This window comes from Calidris pugnax, unplaced genomic scaffold (assembly GCF_001431845.1).
Source record: "Calidris pugnax isolate Ruff unplaced genomic scaffold, ASM143184v1 scaffold225, whole genome shotgun sequence".
NCBI classification, from domain to species: Eukaryota; Metazoa; Chordata; class Aves; order Charadriiformes; family Scolopacidae; genus Calidris; species Calidris pugnax.
The window spans coordinates 3,844,981-3,860,544 of NW_015091072.1; the positions used below are offsets into that span (position 1 = coordinate 3,844,981).

At 47.7% G+C, this 15,564-nt stretch overlaps 1 protein-coding gene across 3 annotated transcripts in view; it reads right to left on the reverse strand.

Moving 5' to 3' along the window:
- Positions 1-360: 360 nt before the first annotated feature.
- The window catches only part of TMEM39A (transmembrane protein 39A), a 22,406-nt gene continuing 7,202 nt past the window's right edge, over positions 361-15,564 (reverse strand). For 2 of the 3 annotated variants that reach the window (XM_014957171.1, XM_014957170.1), the window contains exons 2-10: positions 15,429-15,509; positions 9,441-9,634; positions 7,699-7,921; positions 6,197-6,280; positions 4,623-4,765; positions 3,807-4,155; positions 2,795-2,982; positions 1,332-1,452; positions 361-837 (exon numbers count right to left, since the gene is read on the reverse strand). In XM_014957171.1, coding sequence (XP_014812657.1) covers positions 604-837; positions 1,332-1,452; positions 2,795-2,982; positions 3,807-4,155; positions 4,623-4,765; positions 6,197-6,280; positions 7,699-7,921; positions 9,441-9,553 — 1,455 coding nt within the window. In that variant the 5' untranslated portion in view covers positions 9,554-9,634; positions 15,429-15,509 and the 3' untranslated portion in view covers positions 361-603. The remainder of the gene's footprint in view (positions 838-1,331; positions 1,453-2,794; positions 2,983-3,806; positions 4,156-4,622; positions 4,766-6,196; positions 6,281-7,698; positions 7,922-9,440; positions 9,635-15,428; positions 15,510-15,564) is intronic. The other variant, XM_014957172.1, reaches the window with a different exon arrangement.

The following is a 15,564-nucleotide window of genomic DNA, read 5'->3' on the forward strand; positions in this document are numbered from 1 at the left end:
AGTGGGAAGGAGAAAGAACTGAGAGCTTTTACTAACAGCAGCTGTCTTTCTGCACAGTGCTTCCTCCTTTTCCCTAAACTGGTATCACCTCGATGCACATTTCCAGTGCAAGATTTCCCTGGTACTGAAGTCACCAAGATAAACCAAACTCGTACTGGTGAAAAGCCCCTTGTGTTTCCTTTCTTCCTCTGGCTGTTAGCTTATCCAAGTTCTACAGCAGACCAGTTCCTAACTAACAGCAGTTCTGTCCCCAGAGTATGCACAATAGCAAGGCAGTTGTGTGAGCAAAGCAGACACAGTGACCACACACACAATCCTGTTGCTTCACATAGATATATGTATGGGTATAGATATACGGTATATACACACTGATTTTTTTTTTATATATATATAAAATAACACCTTGTTTATAAAGCGACATTTAATTGCCACTGGTTCCCTTCCCGCCCCACAAAAACAATAGTATACAAAATATAAAATATTTTAAATATTTATAAACGCCGCAAGAAAAAAATAGAACTGTACGAAAATATTTTTTTTTTTTCTGAGGTTCCCTCCCTGCCCCAGGGGAAGGGAAAGAGAAGGGGTACACGTTTGGCCGGCCTAGTGTGCCTTCAGTCCATAGTTGTTAAGTGGGTAGGAATATGCCCTGCCTAATACTATCCGGTCCCGGAGGAGCTTAAATAAGACATAATAATTGCAGAAAAGGATCAGGGCCATGGAGAGGGTATGGTTCCACTTCTCTGAGCGCAGCAGTGAGTAGAGCTGGTAGCAGACCACGCTGCCTTCGATGAGAATCAGCAGGTTGAGCAGCCGTAACGGACGGTGAAAAAGGAACTGCAGGGAAACAGTTAAAAAAGGACAGATTTCTACCATTTGTTGGAGTGTTAAAAGTGGGGAGGGGGTACGTGCGTAATGCTGTTGGGTACCACCGAGCTAACGACCCCTGTGCTGGGCAGAAGAAGTGTTTGTTGTACTGCAGCCACCACTAACTGCTACCTGGGGAAAGCAGCACAAAAAGTGAAGCACGTGAAAGTGTCATTTTACTCGAGCAGGGAAGGACAGGTGAAATAACCTATTTCCCTGGAAGATGTTAACAAGAACCCTCTTAAGAACATGGCACTGCCTGATGGGAGAGCTGTGTCACCGCCATCAGAAAGCACTCATAAGGCAGCTGTGGGTTCCACCTTGCCCAGACATCACTGCAGTACTGCAGGGGGAGAGCCCCTCTGCTGAGAACAGCTATTCTGTTTGCTGCTGAACCGCCCACGTTTGGGTCTCTCCCTCCTCCCACCACCGTAACACCTCGAGAAAGTAAAAGAGATACTTGCATAAAAGCGGGCGTGGGACACGTCTGAAGGCACTGCTACATTGTAAGGCCCAACTGCTTTATAGAGGCATCGGCTACGTCGCACCAGAACTCCCTGCGGCCATATTGTGTTCTCTGACCAGCTGTGGGGAAAGAATGCCAGAGCGTTACCATCTGCGCTCCCAACTCCCTGAACAGGGCTTCACAGGAATGGGCTGCACCTTGAAAAACACTCTACCACAAGGACACGTCCTAGCTCCCACTGGAAGAGCACAGAGAGGTGATACACGCTGGATCGATGGGCTGAGACCAACGGGATGAGTTTCAATAAGGCCAAGTGCCGGATCCTGCACTTGGGTCACAACAACCCCCTGCAGCGCTACAGGCTGGGGGCAGAGTGGCTGGAGAGCTGCCGGGCAGAAAAGGACCTGGGGGTGTTGGTTGACAGTCGGCTGAACATGAGCCAGCAGTGTGCCCAGGTGGCCAAGAAGGCCAACAGCATCCTGGCCTGTATCAGGAACAGCGTGGCGAGTAGGGCCCGAGAGGTGATTGTCCCCCTGTACTCAGCACTGGTGAGGCCCCACCTCGAGTGCTGTGTCCAGTTTTGGGCCCCCTACCATAAAAAAGACATTGAGGTGCTGGAGCGGGTCCAGAGAACGGCAATGAAGCTGGTGAGGGGTCTGGAGAATAAGTCTTATGAGGAGAGGCTGAGGGAGCTGGGGTTGTTCAGCCTGGAGTAAAGAAGACTGAGGGGAGACCTTATTGCTCTCTACAACTACCTGAAAGGAGGGTGTAGAGGCAGGGGTCGGTCTCTTCTCCCAAGTCACAGGCGACAGGACTAGAGGAAATGGCCTCAAGTTGTGCCAGGGGAGGTTCAGGCTGGATATTAGGAGAAATTTCTTCACTGAAAGGGTTATTAAGCATTGGAATGGGCGACCCAGGGAAGTGGTTGAGGCACCATCCCTGGAGATACTCAAAAGACGAATTGACATGGTGCTGGGGAATATGGTTTGGTGTTGGTTTGGTTTTTTTGTTTGGGTTTTTTTTTTTTTTTTTGGCAAGAGTTAGGTTGACGGTTGGACAAGATGATCTTAAAGGTCCCTTCCAACCTAGGCGATTCTGTGATTCTGTGATCACAAGCCCACCAGATGGACTCTGACAGAGGAATGTGAACAGATGGCTCCCAGGGCAAGAATTTAGCCCACTGCAACAGAGTGGCCACCCCCTGCCCCTGCACAATCCAGTAGCTGAGAAGATCTCAGCATTTGTTTCTGGGAAGGAACCAGCAGTGACCGCAGCTCTCTAGAGCAGATATTTCTATTTCTAGGGTACAGAAAGACCAGCAGTTGCACCTGTGACCCCTGGCACTATGGTGAATGGGGAAGCTTCCGCAGTAAATAAGCATTGCTGATACTTGCTTATCTACTAGAATGTCTTCTCAGCCCCTTGCTGGGCATGCCAACGCCTCCACTTCCCCACACTCACATATGCTGTGGAGCATTGCTGTAGGAACCATGTTCTAGTTTCTGCCACTTGCCGAGGTGGGCAGCTGATCTGTGGAGCAGGTCACAGTACTTGGGAGGCAGCAGTTGCGTGGTGAGCATGACAAAGGCATTGATCCACACCATGATGAGATGCTCACAGGACCAGCGCATGTCATAGTACTGGGTGCTCTGCAAAGAGACCAGACAAGAACTTGGCACCGCTGTCACAAAGCAGAGGAGGCAATGACAAGGGACATACTGCATGTGCATCCAGCAGACCCACACCACACATCACAGGCATGCGCTTTTGGACCGGTGATTTCAGAGGGTTACAGCTTAGGAAACACTCAAGACTCCCTTCTCCTTGACCTGAAGGAGAAAGGGCAGGGGGATGACACTGCAGCTGGTGCATCTCCTCCTCCAGCAGCAGGTAACAAGGGGGTTTGCTTGCCACAGAACTACCCCAGGAGCACCAATTGCACCAAGACCGCTAACATGGATTGTGAAGCCTTGCCCATTTCACTACACCAACTGGAGCTCGTTCAAGTTAGAAAAAAGACAGATTAAAAAAAAATACAGCCCCCACGTTGACAAAAGATTCTTGGATTTAGCTTGCCAAGCATCCTAGTTGGCTTTGTTTTCCAACAGGCTGAACATCAAAGCCTCTGATCCAAGCACTCGAAAGCCAGGACGTTGGATCTGAGACGGGTAACAACAGGTTCCCTTTTCTAGGAGGAACACAGCTATCCATCTGCCTAGGACAGGGGGTGGGAGAAGGGGAGTTAGTAAGTGGGGTGATGGGACTAGAGGTGCATCACATTTATGGCAATACCTATCCGCCAACCAGGAGCAGTACTAGTGCACTCCGGATGCAGCCATGCTCCGCTATCCGGGCTGCCAAAGGGGAGACAGAGAAAAGGGGAATTAACCAGGAATCTGGCCTGGCAGCAATTCACGCAACATTCAGAAGGAGACGGCGGGCAGGGGCACGGAGAGAGCCAGACAAAAGCTACCTTCACGAAACATAGTGGCAGGAATGCCACATAGTAGGCACTGAAGAGAGAGTTGAAGAGAACTTCCTTGATCCTGCGGTTGAAATCTGCTTTTAGGCACTCCACCTCATTGCGGATGAGATCTGGGGAGAGGGGGCAGCTGTGGGTGGGGATAGACGTAGGATTATTGAACTGTTCTCTCAGGGATTCCCACAGAAGCGAGAGGAAATCTTTGGGTTTGACCAGGCTGCTGACAGCTGAAGACCCATCATCCACCATCTGGTCCTGTACCAAGTAACCACAGTCTGCAGGTAGGGGCTGTGCTCTGCTGTCCTGGTGAAAGCAGCACAGAGGAACATAGACACCAAATCTGCAGGGAAAGAAAGAAAGAAAAAAAGAGGCTGAAATGATGGCCATTTCAACATGAAGCAGGGGGCAACTGAACGGGTGTTGGCACTAATGCGTGGGACCCCACATAGGAACCCTCACTCCAGAAGGTATTGGACAACTCTTCTCCCCCATAAAAGGCTAGAGACTGCAGCTTCAGCAACTATGCAGAGAAGCTTCTTTAAATCCCATTTGTGGAACCAACGATCCCAATGGCTCAGTCTTCAATTGCAGTAAAGCCCCCTCACGCAAACAGCATACTGAGGCAATTTGCATCATCAGCCCAGCACCACTTCTTCGCATCATCCCTCAGCCCTTCCTACTTCCCCTTCAATCAGAAGATGAAGAGACAAATTACAGCCAACAGCTCTGCTTCCCATGGTGGCTCATGCCACCCCCAAGTGGCTATGGTCTCCCCCACCCTGAAGGTTACAAGGTGGTGTCACTCACGGGTAGCCCAGGAAGAGAAGGTTGAGAACAGAATGGCTGCGGAAGAGGTTGACCAAAGTCCAGCACAGCACCCATCCACAGAGGGTGAGCAGCACCAGGCGCACCATGTAGTGAATCACTGATGTTGCACCCACCTGAGAGGCCTGCAAACAGAGGAGAAACACTCAACAAGCCTGTAACACCAGTGCTAGAATAGGAGCACAGCGGATCCCCTGGAGGCACTGTAAGAAGGATGGTTGCCCTCTTCCTCCCAGAAGTAGGAGACCGACTCTCTCTTACAAACATGAACTCCTTTGATTTTATTCATGTTTGGTAGAACCCAAAAGATTCAAATAAGCACAAGTTGTAGGGCATGACTAAAATAGGGCCTTAAAAAAAATAAAAAATCAGAGCTGCAAAGTATAAAATTTATTTGCTCAATTACTTATTGCTCTGATGATAGTCCAGGATAACCTGAAACACATTTCCTCTTGCTCTTTCCTTTAGAATGATCAGGTCTCAGCATTACTTTTCCTAAAGAACTGGAATGTCACAGTTCTCAGCTGAGGGAAGGGAAGATGGTGCACCATGGCAATCTGAAAACTAGATTCCCACTAGGTTTCCATTTCTACTGGTTGTACAGGCTGCAGTCTAGTGAGGAGGCACCACCTTCAAAAGGAGAGCAAAAAAGTTTGTTCCAGTTTCCGAAGGGGAGAAGGCAAATTGAAACATGAAAAGATTCTTAGGGATTAGAACCAGTAGATGGGATGTGCAAGAACTTGCATGGAAGGTTTCAATGCAGAAATTTCAGTCTATGGGAGGTTTTACGGAGGATGGGAACATAAATGTAAATGGCAGGAATCAGAGATGGAAAGAGAACTTTTGAGATCCCATCTTCTCCATTCACCCATTCAACAGGACATACGTGGTTTTTTAATCTATTTATTTTTAAACTTATTGCTTAGTTGCTTGGTCTGGAGTTGTATTAACAGTTCCAGTGGACAGAACTTGCATTTTCCTCAAACTGACCTTTCTCAAACACGCATGTGTTCTGGTTCTGCTCTCACAAACACAGAGAGGGTCTCAAAATCTGAGGTGACACAACCAGAGCCCTCAGAGTTACTGAGTAACCGGGACCCAGAAAAGCAGTTGTGCCAGCTATTCCTAGTCCATTTAAAGTTCCTCAGACATCCTCCTCCTGACCTTTCCCCTCTAATCTCCTGTTCCTTCTTCCAGTCTTGGCTAACCTCACTATTCACCTTTCTGCTTCCAATTCTCTCGGCCACTTCACTGGCACGAGATAGTGAGGCACAGTCGTGCACCTGCAGGGATAAAAGAAGCAAGTGGGACCATTTAATCTCCGTATCGCTGCAGAGGCAACAGAGCTGCCCAATGCTGCAGGGACAACGAAGGGGCTCAAGGAGAAAAGCTCTAAGGCAGACAGGCATCCCCAAAAATCTTAGTCCTTCACGCCCAGGATTGTTCTGGGGGAAGAAACCCTCCAGCTCTTCAACTTGCAGAACCTTCTCAGGCCATGGACGTTCACGCTCTGCAATCAGTACCACAGACAGGAGAGGGAAGAGTGGGAATGTTACCTCAGAGATGAGGGCCCACACCAGCCTCCGTGCCAGCATCACTGTGATGAATGCCGCCAGGTGGTAGTCAATGAGGTGAAAATTCTGAAGGAGGAAAGAAAAAATGTCTTCACCAGGGGAAGGGACTCTGAAACCACCCAGCTGGGGTGGGACTCGAAAGCTGTCTGCTGAGAGCACATTAGGACCTCCTGTAAGCATTCCCCAAATCTCTCTATTAAGGATGAGAGAAAGGGGATAAACACCAGTAACACAGGACTGTCTCCAGAAGCAAGATCTTCCCCACACGGAGGTTCCTTCCCATGGAGAGATCACCACTGAAAACAAAACAAACCCACCCTTCAGGCAGGTATTTTGGGGGTCAAAGGGATATCTAGGACCAGGATTCTACCTACTATGGAGAACAGGTTACAAGTTCTCCTGGAAAAACCCACTGAGCAACCAGAGCAAGGGCAGCCGAAATGGAGTACAGAATGAGCACACCCCTCACTTTGGCTCTTGGTCTCAGAAATGGTCTGTAGTGATCAGTGCTCCCTGATAATCAAGCTGATCTGAGAAATGTCATCTTCATGGATCACAGACCTGAATTAGGAGTTTAATTTTGGCTTCGGCTGCGTCAAATTAGATACAGCTCTTGGACCACTTAACAATTTTTCAGTGAAGCCATCATACATGTTCTGGCCAGAACAGTTAGCAGACTCTGAATACTGCTGTTTGGGACTTCAAGGACATTTCAGGTAAAAAAAATAAATATGCTTGACTTATGATGGGAACAAACAAATGACCGTTAAATCCTTTTGGGTAGGGAGCCCAAACAGAATTGCTTTTTCTGCAAAGCAAGCTGTCTCCAGCATTGCATAGCTGGACTTGGAACGAGGAGCTGGGTAACTGGTCCACCAGCACCACCTGTTGGTACATTTAACTAAGGAACCACCTCATGCTTCCAGGCAGCAAGGACACACTATAAACCAAAGGACCACTTCAGCGGCTAGCTTCACTCAGATGAGGTTTGCTGACTCAGGTACGGGTCACTGCTAGGTGGTCCAGCTGATTGGGCCAGGAAGAAGACTGAAACCGAGGAGATTGGAAGGTTTACATATGCTGAGGCTCTGACCTCCTCTCCAAATCCTCTGCTGCTGACCTGCTGTGAGATCCTAATGACAACTTGCATCTCAGGCTCCGTTGTTCCCCCTGGGAAGGGGCACAGCAGATAGAGCAAGCTCCTGGAGTCCCAGCTCTGTTTCAAACCCTAGGGGCTAGCTAGACCATGCAAGTAACTGCAAGACATTTTGACTGAAGGAGTCCTGCTGACACCTCTCTCTCACCTTCCATGTATTTTCTCCCCTGCAAAATGGGGGATGACATGGCCCTGACTGATGAGGGTGTATGTGAACTCCCCTTCACCCCTCTAATGTCAAATGCTTGGTGATTCCTGGACTGAAGAAGCATGAAAAGAAGCTGTGTAATGAAAAAGGTTGAGTGATGGCATTTGCTGGGGAACTCACCAGAGAGGTGCAGGAAGCAGGATGATTGTATGGGTACCACCAGACAGTCTTGTAGATGTTGATGTACTGAATGAAGAGGGCTACCAGCAGGTAGATGAAGAACAGGAATTCAAAGAGAAGGCTCCCATCCAACGGCAGTTCAGGGATCCGGCAGTGACGTACAGGCTCCGGAGTAATCAGCGCTGTGATCGGAGGCGCAGAGAGGCTGATGGCGCTACCATTCCTGAAGCAGACATTTATCACTCACTTGATAAACATTCTACATCATCTCTACCATTTTCCAGTACAGGGAGTGCTTGGGATTGTGAATTTGGGAGTGGGAATCGCTAGAGGAGAGATGGCGGAAGTCTTGCATTCATATTTTTGGTGCAAGACTGGCGGTGAGCTTCATCATCTTCTTAGCTCAGACAAAACTCTTACCCAGCATTTTCTCTAGACAACAGATTCTTCTGCCAGAGCTGCGGTGCCATGCCCAGCAGTATTTCAGTAAACTTGTAGATGGAGGAACAGAAGTAAAGAGTGAGGAAGCAACTCCAAGCAAAAAAATCATTGAGGATTCTGTGCCAGAGCGCTTAAAGTTGTCTCCTTCCACCCATCACTAGGACATTACAGCAGCACCCACCCTCCTTCTCCAGTATTGCAAAGTGCCAATCATCATTCTGTCCACAGTTTCCCTCTTGAAAGTAGAGATAACTAAAAAATGAAATGGAGTTGTTCAGCCACTTCCTAGAGGCTGGCCTCTCAACTATTCTCACACTTCCCTCTTTCCTAGCCTTCAGAGGAGGCTAGGACAACTAAAAGCTCTGGCAGACTAAACTGAGGGAGGAAGTTCAGACATAAACTATGCTGTGTCTGACTGAAACCAGGGTAAGCGATGCTCCCCTCGAACCCTAGGGCACTGACTTCATGGTCTCACTTGTTCCTCTGTTGCAGCCAGAGAAGTCTTTAAAGGCCAAAGCTAAATAAATGGTTTGGATCTCTCTACTCTGTAAGGATGAATGTATACCAAGTGTATCAGGGCCTCAACATGCAGCAAGTAGTTTGTCTAGTCTGATAGCTTCAGTGTGGAAGGAAGTAACATTGGGCCCTTTTAAGCCTTTGTGCCAAACATCGAGATCTAAATGTCACTGCGTGTTCCTTTTTCAGCCCCCAACTTCCCCAGAAAATGGAGATGAGCTTTGCCAACTGTGAGAATTAGGTTCATCTGCAGCCAGCAGGGCTAAAACAGAATATAGGCATCCTCCTGCCCTGCCTTTCTGTCACGTAGGAGGGGGACTCACAGCTGAGCTCTGACATGTCATGTGGTATCACAGGCAAGAGAGCAAGAGTGACAAGAACTCATACTTTGCTAGGACTCACTGCTCTGGGGTCTGCTGCAGGGAAAGACAAACTCAGCACTGTGTGATTTTCACCCCTGGCTGTTGTGACCACGGTGAGTGGTGCCCCACAGGGCTGGTTTTAATGCCTGAAGTCAAGAGAGGGGCTGCAGAAGGAAGCACGTGCCACTGCAGAGCTGAGAAGAGAAGCTGGAAGAGACTTGTCACGAAGGGCACGTTCCCTTCTTGGACGAGCCATCTCCTAATGGAAGACTGGAACCCACATCAGAGGGCTCAAGGTTCCCATCTCCCAGATCCTTGCTTTAACCACGAAGCCACTCTCCTGCACAGAGTTCGGAGTGGATCAAGGATACACTAGCACTATCCTAGCCGCGGGTGTCTCAACAACCCTACCTTTTTCCTCACCTGTTTCTCAAACCGGTACCGTTTCCGCAGCTCCCGCCAACCAGCGTCTGGAGAGAAGGCAAAGCTGAACGGCTTAGCTGCTGCCGGCTGGGTCCCCTCCTTCCACCGGGCATGACCAGGAACCAATCCACTTCCAGTGCCTCCGGCAGGCTGTGCCCCGAGACCCAGACAACGATCCCAAAGCCTTCCCAGGTCTGCAAAGGAGGCAGAAAACATCACTTCAGCTGCAAATGGCTGGTCACCCAGTTTCCCACCCCAGCCGAGTGAGTTCATGCAAAAGGAAGGCACTCTCATACATCACAGAATCTTCTAGGTTGGAAGGGACCTTAAAGATCATCTTGTCCAACCGTCAACCTAACTGACAAAAATAGACACCCACACAACAAACAAGGAGCATCATCACTAAACCATACCTCCCAGCACTACATCAACCTGTCTTTTGAACACCTCCAGGGATGGTGCCTCAACCACCTCCCTGGGCAGCCCATTCCAATGTCTGATAACTCAGTGAAAAAATTTTTCCTAATATCCAGCCTGAACCTCCCCTGGCGCAACTTGAGGCCATTTCCTCTCGTCCTATCACCTGTGACTTGGGAGAAGAGACTGACCCCCATCTCTCTACACCCTCCTTTCAGGTAGTTGTAGAGAGCAATAAGGTCTCCCCTCAGTCTCCTTTACTCCAGACTGAACAACCCCAGTTCCCTCAGCCTCTCCTCATAGGACTTATTCTCCAGACCCCTCACCATCTTTGTCGCCCTTCTCTGGACCCACTCCAGCACCTCAATGTCTTTTTTATGGTAAGGGGCCCAAAACTGGACACAGCACTCAAGGTGAGGCCTCACCAGTGCCGAGTACAGGGGTACGAACACCTCTCAGGCCCTACTCGTCACGCTGTTCCTGATACAGGCCAGGATGCCGTTGTCCTTCTTGGCCACCTGGGCACACTGCTGGCTCATGTTCAGCCGACAGTTGACCAACACCCCCAGGTCTTTTTCTGCCCGGCAGAGCCCCTCTGGAGACACCCATTGCCACCTTAAAACACTGTGCCATTTCAACAGCACCAGATCAGCCTCTGCTTGCACACACAGAACGGATACGACTGACACTCTGTCTTTAACAAGCAGCTGCTTAAATTAGCCATCAGTGACTTTGAGCACTTCCTGTTGGCTGGAAAGAGCCACCCAGCATCTCCAGCACTGGAGACCACACCACCGCGTGCCCTGTTTCACAAGCAAGCCTGGGAAGAGCCCTCTCCCCATTCTGGTGCAAGGAGCTACTAGAGCTTCACAGGTCTTTTTAACCACCCAATACATCATTTGATAGGGTCTGATGCTGGACATCCTCTGCCAGAGCTCACAACAGACAGCCTTAATTGGTCTCTGTGAATTGGTCTCTAATTGCATGGTTCAGCTCCCCTCTGTGCTAAGAAAGCCTGACTGACAGGATGGTAGGACATCCATTTTAAAGTGGTTCTAGCCAGCAGACTAGTGCAGCAAAACATATATATATATGTCTTTCAAATACATGGCTAGGCAATTATATATCCCAAACTTAAAAAAAAAAATAATGTATAAGTAAGCCTATAAATACTTATTTATTTTTATTTCACTGGTCTTCCACATGACACTGCAAGGATTTTGGCAGTCAAGTCAGTTTCTGGTGGCTATCACACATAAGAGCGATGGGCTCAACTGGACTGCAAATCTGGAAGTGACTCCAAGTACATGTGTTGTCCAGAATCAAGACACTATGAGGGAGCATCTCACTACAGGGACACAGATTTGCATGTCTGGAGACTAATTGTCTGCCCATTTGATAAAATGTCATAGCCAGAACCAACCCAGGATCCAAAAAAGCACTCCCACCTTCTGGGAAACTCTGGATCTAGCTTTGACATTTACAGATGGAACCTATTGTCTATTTATAATTTAGCTATCACCTCCTTTAAAATCCTGAGAAATCACAGCTGGCAGAAATGCCAGGAAGTTTGCTCAATGAGTCACACCACCATCACCATGAACACAGCGTGCAGGATAACTATTCTGAAGAACTCCCTCAAAGAATCAGCACTTGTATTTAAAATTTCCCAAGCTTCGTCTCTAGGCCAATAACCAATTCTCAAAATTCCAACAAAAATCAAATACAATGTTGCAAAAGACATACCCACATGAAGGTCACTTCCAAAAATAAAAAACTAAAGTAAACCACAAAAAAAGAGAGAGTTGTGAAAGTGCATGAGGAGAGAGCAAACATTGGACAATTTGGGTTTGGAAGAAAATAATCTTTTTTGGAATTGGCAGACTTCAAAACTCTCATTATAATTCCAATGACAACACAACAGAGAATTGAAGCCTTCCTTACCTTTCTAGTCAGGACTCTAAAGGTTCCAGAGAGCCTACTCTGGGATGTTCTAGAGTTTTATTTGGGAATTTTTGTATTTCAGGAATTAAATATAAACAGAAGAAAATGTTCCTACATGCAGCAGATGAGCAGGGACAGCAACAGACAATGCAGAATTCACTTAGGGCATCCAGACACTTTACATAAGCAGTTAACATGAAGAGAAAGCAAAAAAAAAAAAAAAAAAAAGCAATTTTGAAAGCCCTCTTAAAACCAAATTAAATTATTACAGGGACTGTGAAAGCTAAAACAATTGGTCTTATTCCACGTACAGGTTATTTATAACGGATGCAATACATCGGTGGTCTAATTAGTGGTAGTAACAGTGGAAGGTAGTTTATGCCACATTCAGTAATTCATGTAAATAATTTAACAGCTCTCATTAGTATTATCCCATTAGTATGCCCCACATGCTCACCAGTATAGATGCTTGGAAACTAAGTAATCGCATTTCCACCCTCTGGTTTTGCAAACCAGTAAAATGCAGGTTTCTACCCAGTAAAAAAGAATGCCTGTGGAAAGGAGCCCTCCTTAACATCAGTGCACCATATTTTAAATGCACTTGAATAAGCCCTTTCACAGTGATCCTTGAACATACAGACTGCGCAGTTTCTCAAGCCAAGCTTTAAATAACTTCACTGGAGTCTGATCAAATTAGGTAGGTGTCTGCTCAAGGAAAATCTGCCTAATAACCATTCCTTTTTTGTTTGCTTTCGTTTTGTAAAACTAGCCACACAAAACTGAAGCTCCTCAGATAAAAGTTAAACAAAGCAGTGAGCTTACAGACCAGTTTGACTCTTAAGTCTGCTTTTTTTGGCCTTGAACCAGTCATCAGCTCTCCTTTTTGAGGAGAGAGACATTGGGAAAAGCCTTTTTATAGTTTTCAATTAATAAACAAAGGCATGATTCTACTGTGAAAAATATGCTAGTAAGGAAAAAAAAAAGCACCCATGACCCTTTAGTCTAACAGATAAGATTCCTGTGTGCATCCAAGTCATATTAAGTATTAATAAAAGAGCCTGCAGAGCAAGCTGGGAGTCTACCAGGCTCCCTTCTCTGTTTGCAGAGTCCCCACCCCATCCGTGATCTTACTTTATATAGTCTCAGGCACAAAAAGTCAGTAATGGAAAATAAAAGCTTTTCTTGACAAGACTCTTTAGTCCATTAACGTGATTCCACATTGTTCTTCCCAGTTCACCCATAATTTCCCCCCAAAATAAGTCACGTACTTGTAGTCCCTTCATCCTCAACGTCCCTAGAAGAGAAACTGTCTCTCTCAGGGAGATGTGGGCATCAAAAAAAACACAGGAGGAGGATCTGGGGACCAGCTACAGAACAGTGTCCAGTGGTCCCATCCGCTGTCCAAGGGAAGGACATGGTTAGGGACAGCTCTTGGCTCCTAGAGAGGAACCACACTCTTTCTTCAGGACAGAGGCAAAACCTTCAGCTCCAACATGGTTATAAGAAGATTCAGGAACACAAAACATCAGACACTCTGATTTCCAATTCATGCTTTTAGGACTACAGAAAGCACTTGGGCTCTTTGCTTCTCTGCACCAACACCCCTCCTTCCCTCCAGCTCCCCAGCTCTCCTGACGAGGCAGGATCAAGGCGGGCAAGAACCACAGCTGTGAGCAAGGCTTTCCTGATGAAGAGCCAGGCAAATGAACTATCCAACTATCCACCAGTTCAGAGGTGAAGCAGCACGCAGCCTTGTCCTGCTCCCCAGGGACCATCACTCAGAATCATGTTCCTGCATCAGCAGCTGCCCAAACAGCACTTACCGAGAGGCAAATCAGGAGAGAGTTGGTGACTCATCAGAATGAGAAGTCTGCCTGGTTCCCCATCTCTTTGCTGGAAACGCTACAATGCTCAGCCAGTATTTTGATGGCGTTAACGTTTTTTTAATTGGAGAAAACTCCGAGCCTCCAGTCCTCTGGGGAAGCTCGCTGCACCCAGGCCTGAGAACTCTCAGAGCTTGGAAAACATTCAAGAGGCTCTCCTTGGCTCCACAAGTCCTACAACCAGATACTCTCAAGAGCAGAAAGGGAAATGCGGCCATCCTCACTTGCAGCAACGTGGCCCGAGAAGACCACAGGTCTCTCCTTGCAACTCTCCATCTTGATCAAAGCAGCTTTCCTCCTGCCGAGTAAGCACACGATGTCTTGGGGTGAAGCAACCCGTTGCTTCTGTGGCCGTTAGCGAGCATGGTGTGCCTGCCTCCTCCTCAGCAACAGAGGAGGCTTTCTATTCAGGGGTGCCCATGCTTTATGGGCATGGAAACACACCAGCCACCCCTGCAGTGCTCCCGCACAGGGCTGCAGAGCGCCAACACAAAGTACGGGGAACTACCAGCGCTGACAAAACATCAGGGACATTTCCAGCCCCTCTGGGTGGCTGGTGGTAATACCCTAAACCACAGCCACCACCAAGCATGGAGCAAAAGGATAAAGGAACTGGGAACCGCACAGGGGAAGTACAAGCCAAGGAGCACGGAAGCAGCAGCACCACCCATCTCCACCACCCGCCCCTGCATCCCTGTATCTAACAATTCCTTCCCCTGTTGTCAGGAGCACTGGCTTCTAGGAGCACTTCCTTCAAAAAGCAACATATATCCTGCAACTGGACCATCTGGACAAGCTCCAGGGCACAAGCTCCCAGACCACAATGGCAAAGGAGCATATAAGGCCTGGACAGTTCATCCTGGCCTGAGTGACAGGTGACAACAACTGACTGTGTCCCGGACAGTGGCTTATTTATAAAACCTTATTTGCAAGGCTGCAAAAGACAGTTACCAGCTCCCGGTGAAACCATTTCTGGAAGGATGAGAGGAGTAAAACAGTGTAGGATTCTCCAATTTTGGGGATTAAATATATACGACTTTCAACTGGCAGACAAACAGCTCTTTCTCCTCTTCTTCTCTCCCTCTCCCATCATTCTCTGAAATTGACACCAGCAATGTAAAAAGGTCTCTTGGTTACTAATGTCCTCACTTCAAGTTGCTGTAGCTGGTCAGCCTACTCCCAAACTTGCATCTGTCCAGCAATCCTAATGTCCTTGCAAATTATCAGCAAATTCACCTTGTAGTCAAGTTTTCTTTTGAACTGCTGTGAGTCATAGAATCACAGGATGGTTTGGGTTGGAAGGGACCTTGAAGAGGTCTAGTTCTTAACCCCCTGCCCTGGGTAGGGACACCTCCCACTAGAGCAGGTTGCTCAAAGCCCCATCCAGCCTGGCCTTGAACACCTCCAGGGATGGGGCATCCACAGCTTCTCTGGGCAACCTGTTCCAGTGTCTCACCACCCTCACAGTAAAGAATTTCTTCCCGATATCTAATCTAAATCTCTCCTCATTCAGTTTAAAACCGTTATTACCCCTCTTCCTATCACTCCGCTCCCTGATAAAGGGTCCCTTCTCCACTTTTTCCACAGGCCCATTTATTTGCTTATTTAAGTAAAAACACTTTGACAGATGGAAAAACTGAGCCACAAAGCTGGTAGGTGATTTACCCAACACAATGACCAAAATAAATAAATATAGAAGAAAATCGAGAAGAGAGCCTAGGAAGAGCTACGGCTGCACCCGTACCTCAGTCACAGGACCACCTTGTCAGCGCCGTCCCATCTGCTACACCAAAAGCCAAGAAGCTGCAGAACTTCTGTGGAGGCCCTAAATTCGTTTAGGAATTAAAAAAAAAAAAAAAAAAAAAAAAAAAACATTTTGG